Source organism: Antechinus flavipes, chromosome 6 (assembly GCF_016432865.1).
Source record: "Antechinus flavipes isolate AdamAnt ecotype Samford, QLD, Australia chromosome 6, AdamAnt_v2, whole genome shotgun sequence".
Taxonomy (NCBI): domain Eukaryota; kingdom Metazoa; phylum Chordata; class Mammalia; order Dasyuromorphia; family Dasyuridae; genus Antechinus; species Antechinus flavipes.
Window position 1 is genome coordinate 250,512,792 of NC_067403.1, and position 19,838 is coordinate 250,532,629.

At 35.2% G+C, this 19,838-nt stretch overlaps 1 protein-coding gene across 1 annotated transcript; it reads left to right on the plus strand.

Moving 5' to 3' along the window:
* The first annotated feature begins 1,070 nt into the window (after positions 1 to 1,070).
* LOC127541650 (vomeronasal type-2 receptor 26-like) lies at positions 1,071 to 17,517 on the plus strand. The gene is made up of 5 exons (XM_051966869.1): positions 1,071 to 1,234; positions 3,098 to 3,389; positions 12,769 to 12,987; positions 14,138 to 14,261; positions 16,613 to 17,517. Exons 1-5 carry the CDS (start codon positions 1,071 to 1,073, stop codon positions 17,515 to 17,517), a joined length of 1,704 nt encoding a protein of 567 aa, XP_051822829.1.
* The last annotated feature ends 2,321 nt before the right edge of the window (positions 17,518 to 19,838 follow it).

Below are 19,838 nucleotides of genomic sequence, written 5' to 3' on the forward strand. Positions count from 1 at the left end.
TAGTATGTCCCTTCAAATATCATTAGAATAATCCCTCAAGTTAAATTGTCTATTGGCCTGGTCAATGAAAGCTTAAAGTTAGGGATTTTTTCCCAGCCTAGACCAGTTAGACCCTGGGCTGGGGACTGACCAGAAAGAAGCCTCACCAAGTGTGGGTCCAGGATACACCTGTGACTGAGCCTGTAGCAGGGATAGGATCTCAGATCTCAGGTCTGTAAGAATATCTTGCCTTTTCTCTTTGTGAAATTGCAATCAAATTTCTGCCCAGGTTTATTTTTCTTTGACCTTTTCTTGAAGACGTTTTCAAATCATACTCTGTGTCTGAAATTGTGTCCTGAATAATCCTTTCAAAATAATTGCTCTTTCTGAAAATATTCTTTTTTTATCATTCCTTCTTATTGTCTAACAATTCACTTTTGATTTTAAGATCTGTTCTGAAGGAGGGAATTTCTGGGTTGAGCTAGCATGTAAAAGATAAAAGAGTATTTTGGGCATTTCAGATCCCATCAAAGCTACGAAGGCTCCAGAGACAGAAAACAAGCAAGGAAGTTCCAAAACTTTTTTTTTGTTAAGTTTGGAATTTTTTAAGATGAAGGACACAGGTGCAGAATTGCTGGGCTAGGTGGTCCTTGGAGAAACTCACTCTCAGACTCTGGTCAAAATATTTGTTTGACTTACACCCAAGAGATGAGAAGAACCACTTTTCCTTATTCATCTGCAGGGAACTAGATGAATAATATCCAGGAGGCAAAAATGTCAAATAAATATGTCCTACTCACTCAAACTTTTGGCTTTATCCCAAATAGAGGCCCACTTCATGTCTCACATTCTGCTTTTCCAAGGAGGAGAGAATGTACAAAGCTTGAGCATCTATTAAAAAAGACAAATGTTTAGCAATAGGGCATGTGCCTATAGATGCCAGAACTATGGCCTCCAATCACCTTATACTCCCCTAATCCTTAGCTCTTTAGAGATCTGAAATATTGACCATGGGCTTGGGGAAACTGAGACGCTCATCCTTTATATTATTTGTATTTCTGATTTTGCAGATTTTCTTATCTGAGTACCAGATGGTCAAGAATCCTTGTCACATAGAAAGACGTTTCAATCCTACATATAGAAAAGAAGGGGACCTAATCATTGCTGGATTCCTCTCCCTTTTTGTGAAGGTACAAGTTTCAATGGACAAAGTTTTCTTCAAAATGTGTCCCTTCTGGATTTATGCACTACCAACGTAAGTAGTTACTTTCCCACCCTCCTTAATATATGCAATATTAATCCATATTTCTTATTGACTGCTTTGTTGGTAGAGTTGTGTTTTCTTTATTCTCAGAACTTTGGTTAAAGCAAAGGTGTGGGTTCAAAATTGACTAGAAATCTAATATCCAAGACGTTGCTAAATGAAAAGTGTTGTTAATGTGCAGTGCAGCAAACAGAGAGAGACTATTCACCCTTATTCTATATGGCATTATAAACCAGCACAGATTCATCTCCACTGAGGACAAAAACTCACCTAGTACAAGGAGGGTTGAAACACATTAGGGAGATCCTACACTCAAAACTGGAGTTTAGGTGTCAAAACTGTATTCTCTAAGAATGGACATGATTAAGACCTGATTACTTGTTTCAAATAGGGGAGGAAATGTTCACAGTTGTGCTCACATGTAATGAAAATCTCAAGGTCATTTATGTATGGTTGATTTGGGTGAGATTTGGGTAAAGATAGTTCTGAATCATAGCAACATGAAACGGGGAAGGGGAAATCTAACATTCATTATCTTAGGCATCAGAAAACAGAACAAATTCAGAATACTGCATTCAGTTCAGTTTTATCTAATCCAAAGCTTCAAGCCTTATCTTCCCAAAAGAGAGCTGCTAAAGAAAAGGAACAACATGGCTTATCTTTATTTAAAAACTTTGATGGGTGTTAAGACCATTTGATCTAAATGATTCCATATTGATGTTTTACCAATATCAGAATAATATGACAATACATCGAAAATACCAAACAATATGAACTTTAAAATGTTAACAAGTGCCATGTATCTCAAACTATTGACAAGATCCAATACTTGCATCTTTTTTCGTCATTTTATGTCTAGTAAATATAAAGTATAGGGCAATTTTTGACATTTGTTTTCCCTTGCCATTTTTATGACATTTTAAATAGAGCCAAAGGTAACGCCAAACCACTTTCTATGTTCCACACCCCATCTCTCATTTTCATGCTTTTGTCAATGCTGTCCCCCATTGTAGGAATGGAATCTCTTCTAAGTTCCATGTCTCAGGATTCCTATTTTCATTTAAAATCCAACTTACTTGATACGAAGATGTTCCTGCTCCCCCTGAGCTATTGATGACTATCTCCAAGTCATATTTTATCATCTTTGTCCCAAATATCTACTTCAGATAGGGACACATTTTCTGTTCTGGCCAAGAGAAGAGAGGTATTTTTTCTTCACTCTTTTGTGTCTCTATCCTGATGACTCAGGAAGCTATTTCAGTTAGAGTAAAATTAGTATTGAACCTTGAATCTTTCAGTATTACCCATTACATGGTCATGACAATCTTTTGAAATATGTGTTCCATTTACTTTCCAGTGTATAATGTTAAAAATCATTATAAGGCATTTAGAAGCTATTTTACCAATATAATCATCTATTGCTAGTTAATATGCTTTGCATGATAATGTCCTCATTGCAATTTGAGAGTTAGAAATCCATCTTTCTATTTTTGTTGAGGATAATCAGTCCAAATGAATTGTTTAATTCTTTTTCAAAGTGAGACATATTTTAATGCCTAAAGTATATCGTCATCTGTGTGTTTGTGTGTTTGTGAATGAGTTTGCCTCTTACTGTGTGTGGTTTTGAATCTTTCAGGATACAGTTCAAGTCTATCATATTACAATTGTGGACATTGACACTCATCGTGGTGAAATGATGTGCTCAGGACCCCAATTTCAGTCAATTTTAGGAGCAGAATTTAGAATAGGAATTTCTGACTCCATATCTGACACCCTTCCCACTATGAAAATTTGCTGTTTCTCTGCATATAGAGTTTTGCCTGTTTTTTTTTTTAATTTCTCCTCTCACTTTAGGTCAATGTTCAAACAATATCACCATTTCCTTGCTCTTCAATATGCTGTTGATGAGATCAACAAGAATCCTTATTTGCTGCCGAACACAACCTTGGGATATCAGTTACTCAATAACTTCCATCTGGAGAAACTAGCTGTGGAGAGCTCCTTAATATGGCTATCAGGTAGAGGTCCTATTATTCCCAATTATAGCTGTGATAAACAGTCCAATTCTGTGGCTGTCATTGGAGGGATGTCCGCTACACTTTCCATGGCCATGGCCACCATTCTCGAACTGTATAAAGTTCCACAGGTAAGAGCGACCAATACACTCACTCATTTTCATCCAATGTCTTCTTTATATTTAAAGCAACAAATTCTTTATAATCTGTTGTTATGTAGAGTCAATAATTCAATAACCAAATATTAAGAAGTCCTCCAACATGTTCTGACAAAAGGTGACGCAAAAAAGGAGGAGATTGTTCTTTCCATCTGGGAAATCATTCTGTGTTCTAGGTGAGGTGATGCTCTGATGATTTTGAACCAGGGAAAAATCTAAAGATGACTATACTTCTAATTCAGCTTTCTATACTTGTATAGAATTCTGAAGACTTTAGCTAGAAGAAAGATTTCTTTTTCCTCACTTCCAAAAATTCCCATGGAGAGGTCTCTCTTCCTTTTCATTTTGAAATTGTTTTCAGTATTTCCCCTAAAAGCATGAAGCACTACTACTTGTCTTCATCAGCATGTACTAATAAAGAGCATAGAATTCTGTGTTTACTGAGATCTTTCAGTCAGGCAATTCCTTGGGAAATACCACTAATAATGATGTTAATGTATCAAATGGTAAAGATGGTTTTGTACTATTTTTGATGCAATTTAAATGGCTCTTTAAACTGGTTGAATCAGTTCACAATTCCACCAAAAGTCTTAGTATCCCAAATTTTCTAAAGTCCTGCTCTTTTGTTTGTCCTTTGTTCCTTCTCTCCTTTCAGACAATTAAAACCTTCATGATAGTATTTCATAGTTATTTTAGTTTACATTTCTTTAATCAATAAGAGGATACTTACTTAGCATATTGTAGTTAGAATCATAGCTAATTTATTTTAAAATATATTTGCTTTCTCACTGGGGGTATGAGAAAGTCTTTTCATAATTTCTCTACTGAAGGAAAAAAAACTGACATGATTGTGGGTCATATTTTTTACATTTTAGTGCACATCTAAGCCTGTTATGTTATATGTTAAAGGATGAGAAAGTACTATTGTCCTACCTTTTCACTTTATGGTATGAGGCATGTTGGAATTAGGCAATACTTTGTCTCTCTTTTTTGTTAGTTTATTTGTTTTTAATACACGTTATTTTTTAATTATGTTGGGAGAGAAAAATCAGAGCAAAAGGGAAAAACAATGGGAGAGATTTAAAACTAGAAAAAAGAAGTGAACATAGCATGTGTTGATTTACATTTAGTCTCCTTAGATATTTTTTTCTGACTGCAGATGGCATTTTATGTCCAAAGTCTATTGGTGTAATGTTGTTCTGGTTTTCTGGAGGTCTTTGGGCAGCCTTCCTTTCAGCAGAGTAATCACCACAAGAACAGCCAGGTGTTAAAGTCCAAAAGTGTGTACTGTCTCCTTTGAAGTCCTATCTCCTTCACTTGGGTCTCAGCTAGTTTTCTGGAAGGCCTTCAGATGAGACTAGGTCTCAGTGGAAGAAATGAAGGAAGTCAGGCCAGCCACCATGAGCCTGATGAAGATGGAATTGAATTTAGTCCAGTCCTTCCTGGCTGTTATATGCTCCATTATCATAGGTGTGAATCTTGTGGAACTGTATTAAGTACTAAGTACATGCACTGAACTAGAGAACAATTAAGCACCATGCTAAACTAGATAACCATTGTTTTTATTGATTCTACTGACTTAGCACCTTGTAAGAATCCTTGTTTCAAGTTCAGATATCTGGCCCATAACATATTGGGATTGCTTTGGATCTCTGAACTGCTCTGAACCACGCCTTACATAGATGATTTTCTCACATTCTTGCTGTGAACAATGTATTCCTTGTTCTGCTTCTTTTGCTCAGAATCAGTTCATGTAACTTCTTCCAGGCCTTTCTATAATCAGCTTATTCATCATTTTTATAGAAGAATATATTCCATTACCTTCCTGTCCCAAAATATATTCAACCATTCCCCAGTTGATGGGAATCTACTCTTTTTCCAATTCTTTGTTACCACAAAAAAAATTACCACAAGGTAATTTGTGGTTACCTGCCACAAACATTTTTTGCAGATGTAGATCCTTTCCCCTCCTTTATGATTTCTTTTCTACAGACCCAGTAATGGTACTGCTGGGGCAAATGACATACACAGTTTTATTGCCCATTGGGCATAGTACAGATTACTCTTCAGAATGGTTGGATAAGTTCACAACTCCACAAATAAAGCATTAATAACCCACTTTTCCCACATCCCTCCAACATTTATCATTACCTTTTCCTGTCATTTTAGCAAATCTGAGAGATGTGAGATGGTACTGTATAATTGTTTTAATTTTGAATTCTCTAATCAATAGTGATTTAGAGCATTTTTTCATATAATTATAAATGGCTTTAATTTTGTTATCTGAAAATCGTTTGCAAGTTTAGCATTGCCTGCTCTATTTAGGAGAGTCTGATTTCCCAGTTTGTCTTTTGAGCTGGGACTGGAAGTTGCTCTATTGATTTGCTACTCTACTGTGTCATGACGAGGGTATTAATTGTTGGTTTGCTGTGTTTAAGCTCTTCTCACTGGCTTTCCCAAGTCTATCTAAGCTGTACTGAATGCCCCTTTCACCCTAATGAGACTAACCTTTCTTGAAGATTTTTTTAGTCTGTCTTGAACAGGAGAGTGGTTTCATTCCATCAGGTTTTGTTCAGACACTTTTTTTTTTTATTTTTGAGGAAACTGGGAGTGCTTGAGCAGCTTCGTTAGTTTACCCCTTGATGTTGGCTCCCCCTCTGAGTACAAAAATGAAGACAATATTTTCTGAAACACTTGGCCTTAGGGATTTCATCTCACAAAGCCAAGAGTTTGGGAATCTGGATGAGGATATCTTTGCTGATAGGATCACTAGAGAGCTGATTAAAGTCAGAGTTCAGTGCTAGTTACTTTATGACCTTCTTAGAAAACTGGGGCTCAAAGACATGGTCCATATGAATCTTTCTCTTGCCTCCTGGACAAATCTCATGATTGAATGTCTCATACAAGTGCGTTTTTGTTGTTATTGTGTTTAGAGATCAGAGATTAGGGTTCTCATTGCATATGGAGTGAACCATTGCTTATCACAATTTTTACTAAGAATTACTAAGAAGGCTTACAGAATTCTTATTCATAGGGTATCAGTAATGTGGAATTCTAGTCTTGGCAGTCGATTTCACTATGAGGAGTTCTCCATTTCCTATTCCTTATTGATTTTGATATAGAGAATTTTTGCTCCTAGAACAAATTCTCAGGCACATTTTTTGTTTTCAGAGAAATAAAATGTTCCCTATAATTCTAAGAGGAGGCAAATGTATGCTACAGAAAATCTCAGGAATATAATTGTTGGTATTTGAACTGGAAGAGAAATAAGATGACAGAGAAGACATGTAACTATACTTAACTATTTAATTAACTGCTTCATGCAGGGGACACAAAAATGTTCCACTTGAATATACAGAAAAGAAATAAGAATAAGTCAATGTTCCAAAGAGACTGATTTAGCTACAAAGTGAATCAAAAAATATTCTATCTTTTAGTCAAGTTATCTAAAAAGGGCAAAGACTTTTTTTGGGAGAATTTTTTCCTCCTTGAAATGCTACAAGCAGAAACTTAGAGAGTACTTGATAGAGACATTGGAAAGAAGATTCTTTGTTGGGTGCAGTTTCAGATTTTCCTTTCAACTCTTCCATTCCAAAACAACATAATTTTGTGATCTAAAACTATAAATTAAAATTTACAAGCAAATCATCTGCTCTGTGAAACTCATTAATAATAGTTTGTAATACAAATATGAAGGCCAAATTCCTACAGTGAAGAAACTCATTGTCTTCTTTATGTTTCATTTAGATTAGCTATGGTTCATTTGATCTTGTACTGAATGATAAAGTCCAGTATCCTTCTGTATATCAGATGGGGAAAGAGCAATCTGCTCTTCACCTGGCATTCATCCAATTGATGCTGCATTTTGACTGGACATGGATAGGACTACTTGTTTCTGATAACCCAAAAGGGGAATTGTTCTTCAAGGATCTGAATGAAGAAATGGTCAGGAATAATTTGTGTGTGACTTTTAAGGAAACAGTGCCCAAAAATTTTAGAGAAAGAGAAGCTTTTGACCTATATTCTAAGATTATTTCATCATCATCAAATGTGATTTTCGTCTATGGAGATACAGATTCCCTTCATGAACTTTCCAGTGCCTTGATAACTTTTAAACCTTATGGGAAATTGTTGATTGCCACATCTTTCTGGGATTTTTCTATTGATTCTAATTCTGAACTGTTCCCCACTTTTCATGGTACAATACTATTTTCTCATACCCAGATGGAGATTCCTGGTTTTACAGATTTTGTAAGAAGCCTGAATATAAGTGTGAACCCTGAGGACATTTTCCTAAAATCTTTCTTGGAGAGAGCCTTTCATTGTAGATTTTCCAAAAAAGGTGATATAGAAATATTCTCTCCTTTGTGCTCAAAAGATCTTTCCATCAGAGATTTGCCATCTATGGATAATGACATGGCCCTTATGGAACTGATTCCAAATGTTTACAATGCAGTGTATTTAGTGGCCCGTGCTCTCCATCAAATGCTCCATTCTGAGGTAATGGAGGCATCAGACCTTGCAAGAAACCTCGATCTTCCTTGGAAGGTAACCTGTCTCTACAAAAATTGGCCTTAGCACAGGCAACTCCCAACATTCTGTGGTTAGTGATTTGTTTTAGAGAGGATGCAGTGATGACTTGAGTTATTCCTTTATATATTTTTTTCAGTTTTTCCCATTTGTGATTACATGTAATTCTAGGTAAAAACAATAGAATTACTTCAGATTTATTTATTTTAGATCTTTTATAGCAATCTTTTTCAAAATAATTTATTTAATAGTTTCCTCAGTTACATTTAAAATATTTTTTGTGTTTGTTTTTAAAACTTTTGAATTCCAGATTCTCTTCATTATTCCCACTCCAGTTCCTTTTAAGAAAACATATGTGAAATTATGTAAACCATTTCCATAAAAGTCATGTTGTGAAAGAAAAGAGACCTCTTGACCTAATTTTAAAAACGTACAAAAATAAATTGAGAGAGAGTAGAGAGAAATAAAGAGAACAAGAAACAGAGCAGGAGTGAGAGAGAGACCGAGAGAGACAGACAGACAGACAGAGATAGTGAAAGAGAAAGAGAGAGAGAGAGAGAGAGAGAGAGAGAGAGAGAGAGAGAGAGAGAGAGAGAGAAAGAGAATACATCAATGTGTATTCAGACATGTGACACATTCATTTTCTTCCTTGGGTATGGAAAGATTTTTTTAAATCATACAATTCTTCAGACTAGTCATAGATCATTTGTACTACTGAGAACAGCTGGTCATCACAGAACATTAGTATTATGTTGGAATCTTTACAAACTGCTAAATCATTAAAGTTGTTTTGGGGCAGAACCTGAAACAAGGTACTAAGTAGAACTAATTGATATAATGCTTGTGTTTACACCTTTACTCATTGGAGTTCATATGTTTGGGAGATTTCAGGGTTTACTATGAGACATCCGAATTCACACCTTCCTTGGAGCTCTTAGGGCCAGAGAGCACTATGGGAGAAACCCATAATCCCTCTCTCTTGCATCCCACAATCACTCTCTCTCTCTCTCTCTCTCTCTCTCTCTCTCTCGGGAGCATAAATAGAGCTTCAGTGAGCCCAGTCAGCAGAGTGGAGCTGAATTTAGATTGAGAGGGGAGTTTTACTTCGGAACATTGACTGGGGTCGGAGAGGAGCACTTTGGGAGATTGAGAGCCAGAAGCCCTCTCTCCGAGGCAAGAGAGATCCATTCCATTTTCCACTTGGCTGGCTGGGCTGAGGGACAAACCTTTGGATTTGGAGACATTCGGAAGGAGCTCTTGGAACCAAGAGGCTGAAGGATAAACCTTTGGATTTGGAGACATTCCAAGGGAGCTCTTAGAACCAAGCAAAGAGATAGGCCTCTAAGCTAATTGGACTATATTGGAGACAATAAAAGATCTGAACTTTTATCACTTGGCTGCATTTTGGGTAATTATTACTTTCAACTGATACTAAGGCTGCCTCCAGAAATTTTCCCTGAGAAACCAACTTTCTCCTAGAGAGAACTATTATATTTATTTTAAAGAAGAAAAAGAACACCACAGTATTACTTCGTATGTAGTACATTTCACTTTGCTTGAGTCCATGGAGGATTTTCCAAAATTTTTTTTCTGAGAGCATCTTGCTCATCATTTCCATAGAACAATAATATTCCACAAAAAAAAAAAAACATATACCAAAATTTATTCATCCATTACCCAATTGATGGACATCCCCTCAATTTTCTTTTTTATATTATATGTGCTTCTCTTAATTAATGTACTCAACTTGAAAATTTGTAGAAGGTAGCTTTCTTCTATGAAGATCTTCTTCATTTTGTAGTAAAAACCCAAATCTTCCTGCTATTCTATTTTGCTTAATTATACTAATCTTTTCATTTCCTTTGATAAATTTGATGTGTTTTGTATGTATAGGAGTTATTTGTAGAATACATTACAGGTCTTCAAAAAAAGTGACAAATTTTGGCCTTTTTCCCACCAGTGGGAAAAGCATATGTTTGCATTATAATGCTCAACAGTTTTCCTTAGATTCCAGCAGATATCATCCTGTTATTTTTGATTCCATAGCCAAGTACTGCTTTTTGCACCTTTTTATATAGATTATAGTGATTACTCCATTTCTTCTAAGTGATTCTTTTCCACACTTACATATGTGAATATTACTAGAATTAAACTTTACTAACAAAGGTTTCTGTAGTTAAATCTCTCCTCTCTTGCTCTCACTCTTGCTCTCTCATTTGTATCTGTGTTTTCAAGAAAAAATTTTGCCTGTGAGATTTGGACTAAAAGGAAAAATAAGTGCTGCACAACTGATTATGTTGAATCATAGTGGTGTTGGACAAGCTTGTAGAAAGACTCTTGGTCAACCAGGGGATAAAATTAGTCAATACTTAAATTAATCCCCACTTTTCACTGGAAGTTCAAATCCTGAAGCAGAAGTTCAAACCTTTGGTCACATAATATGATGATGGGACCCTTTGGCAAAGACCCTGTTGTTGGAAACGATTGAAAATAAAAGGAACAAAGAATGGTACAGTTTAATATAGATAGTGACATGGAAACTATTAATATTAACTTGAACAGACTTTGAGATATAGTAGAGCATAGCAGGGCAATGTAGGCTATGGTCCATGGGGTCATGAAGAGTAGCAGAGGACTCAATGACTGAACAACAAATGTGTTCTATTTAATTTGTCCGATTAGATTTTTTTCTTTTCCCTAAAATAATCAGGTCTTACCATTAAATTTCTCAGGGACAACAGTGTAGGTTAAATTTCTGTTTTTCAGTGTTCTCATTATATATTTTATAATTCTCTAGGAAATTTTCTTGAATATTTTCCATTGACCAATGAAAAACACAACCAGAGTGTCCCAAATGAATTTCTAGCTTTTAATGAAAACTCTGTTTCAAATCTTTCTCAGATTGAATTATCATTTTCTTATACTTTGTCATTTTAAAATTTCATTTATATGACCAGCAGGATGATTTTGGAAAGGCCTGGAGAGACTTACATGAACTGATGCTGAGTGAAATGAGCAGTACCAAGGAGATCATTATATACTTCAACCACAATACTATATGATGATCAATTCTGATGGACACGGTCATCTCCAGCAATGAGATGAACCAAATCATGCCCAATAGAGCAGTAATGAACTGAACCAGCTATACCCAGCGAAAGAACTCTGGGAGATGACTATGAACCAGTACATAGAATTCCTTCTATCTTTGTCCACCTGAATTTTTGATTTCCTTCACAGGCTAATTGTACACTATTTCAAAGTCTGTTTCTTTTTGTACAACAAAATTACTGTTTGGAAATGTTTATATATATTTTATTTAACTTATACTTAATACGTATTGGTCAGCCTGCCATCTTGGGGAGGGGATGGGGGGAAGGAAGAGAGAAATTCGAACAAAAGCAACAGTCAGTGTTGTAAAATTACCTATGCGTATAACTTGTATAATAAAAAAATTGATTTATAATTTCTTCCATTGAAGTTATTCTCCTTCCTATATTTTTCAGGAATGATTTTGCAAAAGATTTACTTTCATTATCATTTGTATTTGCTTTTATTTTAACCTTGAATTGCATTACTGTGAATAGCAAATTCTCCTTTATTCCTAAATTGACCTTATTATCCACTTCTGAGTTTTATATTAGATAATTTTATTTTTCCCTTTTTCCCCTTTTTTATTAAAGTTTTTTTTATTTACAATACATATGCATGAGTAATTTTTTAATATTTACCCTTGCAAAACCTTCTGTTCCAGATTTTCTTTTCCTACCACCCACCCCATCTCTTAGATGATAGGTATTCCAATACATGTTCAATATGTTAAAATATATGTTAAATCCAATTTATATATACATATTTATACAGTTATCTTGCTGCACAAGAAAAATCAGATCAAGAAGCAAAAAAAAAAAAAAAAAAAAAAAAAAAAAAAAAAAAAAAAAAACCTGAGAAAGAAAACAAAATCCAAGCAAACAACAGAAAGAGTGAGAATGCAATATTGTGGTCTACACTCATTTCCCACAGTCCTCTCTCTGGGTGTAGATGACTTTCTTCATCACTAAACAATTGAAACTTGTAATGTTCTCATTATCTTTATGGAGGTCTTGAGACCAGCCTTCATTTTAATGAGTAATCACCATGAAAATAGGAATTATTGATTTGCTGAATGGAAGATGATATTTTTGCATTAATTTTATTTTTTACATTTTTTAATTTTTTAAAGCTTTTTGGTTTCAAAACATATGCATAGATAGTATTAAAGATTCACCTTTCCAAATCCTTGTATTCCAAATATTTTTCTCCTGACTCCCTCCCTTAGACAGCAAGTAATACAATATATGTTAAACATCTGCAATTCTTCTGTGCATATTTTCACAATTATCATGCTGCACAAAAACATCAGATGAAAAAGTGAAAAAAAATGTAAACAAAAAACAAATAAATTGAAAATACTAAATATGTTGTGATCTACACTCAGTCCCCACAGTCCTCTTTCTGGGTACAGATGATTTTCTCTATCACAAAACCATTGGAATTGGCCTGATGATTATACATCTTTTGAAGTAAGATGATATGCTTTTGAAGTAAGTTTAATATCTGTAGAAAATAATTGGTTACCAGCTTTATTATTTTTCATTTGTCCTTAGTTTTCAAGGAGAAAGGAGAAAAAGAGTTCAGAACTCTAAGAGAAGCTCAAGAAGGAGAATGACAACTTTTGGAAGCTCCAGATTACAAGCCTGTTTTCCATTAATAGTCAATCCTGGGACATGGGCATGAATCCTTCTTTTCCGAAACACTAACTACCACCTGTCCTTGCTTTCAGCTCCATCACATTCTGAAATCCATCAATTCTGTCAATAAGGCTATTGATGAGTCACATGAGGAAGGAGCCCAGCCAGCTGCTGAGATATATGATATACTGAATTATAAATCCTTTCCTGACCAGATAGAGGCTCTGGTCAAAGTGGGTGAAGTGTATCCTCTTGCTCAGAGGTTCACCATTATGGAAGAAGACATAGATTGGCCAGAAGATTTCAATCAGGTAAGGGGCCAATGAATATAAACTTTATCACTTTGTTTCTTTAGCTTCCTGGACCCTGGTTGTTTCTTCATTGGTACCAAGATGTTTCTTACAGATACTGGAAATGTCTGTGAGAGACTACTTATATCCACTTACTCTTCTTTTTTTGCTCTTATCAAAAGAGTTCTATGATTTTCTTTTTTCAGTCCCACTTGGACATTCTTTGCAGCTAAGTTAAATAATGATCTGAATTGTTCATACTAAGAGAATCTTGATATATCTGAGATTAAGTGATTAAGTTAGAAAAATCATAATAGGGCACAGTGTAGAGAAAACTCATCCCACAAAGTGATTTATTTACAGATTACTCAATATCTGGATTTGTATAGAAAAATAAATTAATCTGAGTTTGTGTTTGAGTTGGGTACAATTGTACAAAGCTGTGTTTTATTTTAAAGACATAATGGCTTTAGAGATTTTTAATGTAAATGTTGCAGCTATAGCCTCTGCTGATAACAAACATGCATTTCTATACAATTTCATCTGTGTGTAATTTGAGAAATTCCATACTACCTTTAACAATAGTCCCAAGAAGAGATTTCATATGTCAGCCTGACAATAAGATTAGCCTGTAAAATCACTTGATTCTTAGATTCAATCAATCTGAACAGGGCAATTAGTTTATTTTAGTACATATTCACTAAAATTAGGATTCTCTGAAACATTCTGGGTAGAATGTTTGAATTTACGAGTTTATGAAAACACCAAAAACCAAAACTTTTGCGGTTTGGAAATTAATGCAATATATTTCCTCTTGTGTGGTCAACGATTTTCAGCGTTACCAATTCTAAAATGGAATGACGTTTAGAGTTAAAATGGTACTTGGGAAAAACTAAGCCAACAAGATGTTATAATTAAAAAATATCAAGGAGCTTGATTGTACCTACTGGTTAATTTGTGTAGATTCATTGTTGATAAGATGATCTGAAGTGGAAGATTTAGATATAAGTTTTCCATTGAGAATTAGAGCATTCTTGTCCTGCAGAATTGCAGATACTTTTTTCTACCTGTCTTCTATAGGAGAACTTTGATCATAATTTCCTCAATTCATCCATCTTTCACCAGTTGTTTTTTCAGCAACATTTTCTCCCTTTCTCTGCTGGAAATATAGACTCCAACTTCTAGGTGCAATCTGAAGTGTGGCCCTGGATTCAAAAAAACAGCTCTTGAAAGACAGCCAAAGTGTTGCTATGCTTGTACTCCATGTCCTGAAGGAACAATTTCCAACCAGACAGGTGGGTTCTTAAAGATAAACTGTCCTTCTCCCGAAGTAATAGACATTCTCATTTGTTCATCTTAAACTGGCGTGCTTTGTATTTGGCAAAATAATAATTTCTGAGTTGAAATAACATTGCATTTATTCACTTCTTTTCATTCAATGTACTTGGTGATCATTCTTATAATTAGAAGCATCCCCTGATTCAAGATACCAAAAATCTTTCCAAGCAGAACCGATCAGGATTTTACTACCATTGGAATCTTTAATACTTCCCTGACCTTGTAGCCGAACTAGAATCTTCCCCATTCCTGCAGGAAAGCTTAATCTAAAACAGTTCTAAACTTCCTCCCTCTTAAGGGAAAAATTAATAGGAAAAAACTTAATTCTAAAAACTTTCTAAGCACAGATGCATTTGGTGGAAGAGCAGAAGTTTAGACTCTGGATTTAATCTTCATGAAAATATCCCTTGGAGAAGATTGATCAGAGTTCTCAAGGGAGATTATTTCAGAGATTTGTTTTCTGGAGGATGGAGCCCCAACTCAAGGAAACTTGGCTCACAAAAAATTGAATAAAACTCGATCATCTTCAAACCTATTTCAGTATCAAAGCTGATGAAGTCTCATCCTGATTTGCTTTGTACTTGATATTGATGAGTAAAAATAATATGTTTGAAAGCTTAAGCTTTGGGGGATTTTTTTGGTAGTTTTTCTTTCTTCATTTATTAACTCTTCTATTTTGTTTACATAACACTGACTCTTTATGTCAGTCTTTTGGAATTTGATTTTTATTCTCATTTTACTTATATTGTTATGGATAAGCCCCCAAAATAGACCATTCCTTGGCTTATTTCAGTTCGTATATCTTTTTTTTTACAATTACAATTATTTTTCTGAACATAATGTGTAGTATTTATTATGAAGGTTTTCTTTTTTTATAATAATTGCTTTTCATTTGACAAAATACATACAAATATAGTTTTAAACATTCACCCTTGCAAGAAAAAAACCCTTGTGTTCTAAATTTTTCTCCCCCACTCTTAATCTCTCTTCTTCCCTAGACAGCAAGTAATTCAATGCCGGTTAAACATATGCATTTCTTCTCAACATATTTCCATGTTTATTACACTGCACAAGAAAATCAGACCAATAGGGAAAAATAAGAAAAAAATCCAATGACAATAAACAATGACAATAAAAAGTGGAAATACTATGTTGTGATCCATATTTAGTCCCCATAATCCTCTCTCTGAATGTAAATGGCTGGCTCTATCACAAGTCTCATTGTTGAAAAGAGCCAAATCCATCACAGTTGATCATCACATGGTATCTGTTTCAAGGTACATTATTCTATTGATTCTATGCACTTCACACTATATCAGATCGTGGAAATCTCTCCAGGCCTTTCTGAAATCAACCTGCTGATCATTTCTTATAGAACAATAATATTCCATTACTTCATATACCATAATTTATTCAGCCCCTCTCCAACTGGTGGGCATCTACTCAGTTTCCAGTTCTCTGCCACTACAAAAAGAACTATTAAATATTTTTATGCATGTGGGTGTTTTTCTCTTCTTTATGATCTCTTTGGGATACAGTAGATCCACTGCTGGATGCACAGTTTGATAGCTTTTTCCTCATAGTTCCAAATTGCTCTTCAGAATGGTTGGATCAGTTTACAATTCCACCAAAGATATATTAGTGTCCAGTTTTCCCACTTCCCTTCCAACATAAATCATTACCTTTTCCTGTTATCTTAGCCAATCTGTGAGATGTGAAGTGGTACTGCAGAGTTGTCTTAATTTGGATTTCTCTAATCAATACTGATTTAGAGCATTTTTTTCATATGGCTAAAATTGGTTTTAATTTCTTCTGAAAATTCTTTATTCATATTCTTGGACAATGTGCCAATTGAAGAATGGCTTGTAGCTAGGACCTTACATTCAGAGAAACACAACAAAAAGTCTTTTTAACGTAATTTTTAAAAACCAATTCTTGGCCTTCCTCTATGATTTCAATGTTTCATTTCTGTTCTTAAAATATTAGATTATGTATAAAATGACCCTTTCAGACTCATTGTAAGTGGTTTCCAATTAAAATAGATTGCAGAGAGTTTGAATTTTTTTAACAAATCTATGATATGAAATAAATACTTTCAACACATTATTTTATCCATATGTGGAGAAATGAACATACTGAAATGTATTTTTATTTTATTCAGCCTTGAGAACAATTTTCGTTCTTACTTAGAAGGAGAAGTCCAAAAATGAGATGGAGCTCAATGTGAAATGAATGACATTGTGCCTGTCAATAGGAGACAAAAATGTGATCAATCTGAAATATAGCATGATTTTACTGTCATTCACAGATGCAGAGCAGTGCCTGCAATGCCTCGAAGATCAATATCCTAATAGGGAAAGAGATCATTGCCTCCCCAGGACTAGGACGTTCCTGGCCTATGAGGAACTTCTGGGAATGACTCTGGCCAGTGCAGCCATCTGCTTCTCCCTCCTCACTGTGCTGGTCCTGGGGGTCTTTGTGAAGCACAGGGACACCCCTATAGTCAAAGCCAATAACCGCAGTCTCAGCTACACTCTGCTGGTCTCCCTTACCCTCTGCTTCCTCTGCTCCTTGCTCTTCATCGGCCATCCTACCACAGCCACCTGCCTGCTGCGCCAAACCACATTCGCAGTTGTCTTCACAGTGGCCGTTTCCTCCATTTTGGCTAAAACCATCACTGTGGTTCTGGCCTTCAGGGCCACCAGACCAGGGAGCAGGCTCCGGAGCTGGCTGGGATCCGCAGCATCTTACTCTCTCATTTTCACCTGCACCCTCATCCAAATGTGTCTCTGTGGCATCTGGCTTGGAACATCCCCCCCGTTCTTGGAGATGGACATCCACTCTGAGCCTGGCTCCATTATCATCCAGTGCAATGAGGGCTCCCTCCTCATCTTCTACTGTGTCCTGGGCTACATGGCCTTGCTGGCCTTGGCGAGCTTCACCGTGGCTTTCCTGGCCAGGAACCTGCCAGACACTTTCAATGAAGCCAAGTTCCTGACCTTCAGCATGCTTGTGTTCTGCAGCGTCTGGATCTCCTTCCTCCCCTCGTACCAGAGCTCCAAAGGCAAGGCCATCGTTGCCTTGGAAGTGTTTGCCATCTTGACCTCCAGTGCCGGGATTCTCACTTGCATCTTTGTTCCCAAGTGCTTTGTGATCCTTCTAAGATCAGACCAAAATACTCTGGGGATACTTAAAAAGAAAGCTAATCCCTGAGAAGACAGGTGTTCTCAAGCTCATCAGATACAGTCAAGGAAGACTTTTGATCGGATAGTCATAATAAAATGTTAAATGCATCTGATTCATTTGCCTCTGTTTCTTGTAATATTCTTCATTGTTTTTTATTTGAATATTATAGCATTTTGAAAGCATCCTGATTTAAGAATAGAAGTAGAATCGATCACTTGTTGTTTTGAATTAGTTTACAGATAGTAGACAATATGTGAATGACATTTTTAAACATTGGTGGAAAATAATTGTGGAATTTAAGTAAATGACTATCTGGTTTCCAATTCTAATCTTTAATAAGTCCATCCAGCATTCTGGATCACTGATTTGTTACTTGGAATATTAGAAATTTAATTTTCCCTCAGCTTGCTTGAATTATATCATTAACAATTAGTTTTGAGCTTATTGAACATAGCTTTAAGAGAAGATTTATGGGAGAATCTAATTAATTTGCTGAAGAGGATAGTTTTAACCAGTGAATATGTATTAGAAGTCATTAGTCTCTCACTTTTCCATCAATTATATCATTGTAGAGTGATCATTGGATTGAGAAATCTGTTCCAAAGCTTTATTATTTCCATCAAATACATCTTGTAACAATACCTTGGCCATATAAATAAGTGATTGCCATGGTATAATAAAAATGAGAAAATAATAATGCAGGAGTAAAAATATTCTTTTCTTTCTTCAAGGAAACTACTTCAATTAGAGTATTTAAATGGTTATATTATTTATTCATTGCATCTCCATTATTGCAACCTATCACTTCTTTAGTTTTTCTGAGATCTTTGAATGTACTCCCTGGGTTTAGATATTTCAAAGGGAAATTGATGGCTGAAATTCTGTGACGTTCTCTTTTAAAAAAGATACCACTATAACTCCCAACAACAGGGTATAGAATGTGGTATTTTTTTTTTGAGAACGCACTAATATTTCTGCAATAAAGAAAAGATTTCCAAAAACTCCCCTGCCCAGATCTTTGTTCTTTCTTTTCTTTCTTTTTTAAAATGAATATTCCATCCAAAAGCAATAGGAGATTCCCCAGGTTGATAATAGAGAAATTTACAAGTCAGTGCTCTTCCAAAAATAATAAAAAAGAAAAGTAAAAATCTGAAGAGAGGAAGGACAAAAATTCAAGAACTGATTCCTAGGCGATTTTAGAAACTGTGTCTGAACCTAGTGTCTCCAACCTGGCAGTCCAGACATTCTCAGAGTTTCTGGCTCTCCTCTCCTCTCATTCCCAAATATGCCATAAAACTACAATTCCTTTGCCTTCTATACATTTACAAAATTTGGAATTCAGTCCTTTTGTTCATTTCTTGACAGGAAATGAGTGTCATCTTACTCCCAGACCAAGTGGAAGATATGTCTTGCCATGAACTCCTGTTTCTCCAGTTGCAAATTCTCTTTTCGAGGCCAGAAATTTCTCTGTCCCCATTTGCCTGGGAAAAACTTAATTGTTTTAATTTCAGAAGCAGGCTCATGCGATTTCCCATCCCTGTGTCAATGAGTTAAATTTAACAAACCAAGGTCTTCCTGAGGATCAAGAAGAGGACAAAATGTATCTATCACTTTTTGTAGATGATGTAATTTTTTTTCCTAGGAAACTCTAAAAAGTCAACTTTAAAACAAGTGGAATGATGAGTCATTTGAGCAAAATGTCAGGATAGGAGATAAATTTATACAAATCATTAATTTTTCTGTTTGTTAATCACCAAATGATGTAAGAAGCCCTAGAAAGACAAATTTCTGGTAATAACATTATAGACAGTACAAAATATTTGAGAGTCTGAGGAAACTCTTCCCACAAATACAGAAAGATTTAAGTAACTGGATAAATGTTAATTGATCATGATTAGACCAACCAATATAATTCAGTGAAGAGAATACTTTATTTATTCTGTGATATTACCAGTGTGTGAAATAAACTTTGGTAGTTTGATTGATATGGGAGTAAATAAGTAAAGGCCACACTAGGAAAGTCAGTTTAGAGATTACCAAATATTCAAATATCTAATACTATTTAAACTCAGTTCATCTGAAGAAATATCTGATCTGGAATATGAAGGGAAATGTGGGAGAAAATATCAAGAAAAAAGAGAAGAAAAGAAATTCACAAACCTCAACTACATATTATCAACTGCAGCCATTGCAATCATTTGACATTTGTTAAAAATAAAAATGTAAATCAATGACAGGGAAATGGAGAACCAAATTCTTTTGAACTTGGTAAGACTCAGCTTTCGAGAGTTGAATATAAAGAATCTTGAACCCTCCAGAATTGATACTTTCTAATTATGGATCAGGAA

Coding starts and splice junctions, on each gene's coding strand:
- LOC127541650 (XM_051966869.1), top strand. CDS start 1,071: ATGGTCAAGAATCCTTGTCACATAGAAAGACGTTTCAATCCTACATAT. Junction 3,390..12,768: donor AACTGTATAAAGTTCCACAG/GTAAGAGCGACC, acceptor CCTTGCTTTCAG/CTCCATCACATTCTGAAATC. Junction 12,988..14,137: donor GGCCAGAAGATTTCAATCAG/GTAAGGGGCCAA, acceptor CTGGAAATATAG/ACTCCAACTTCTAGGTGCAA.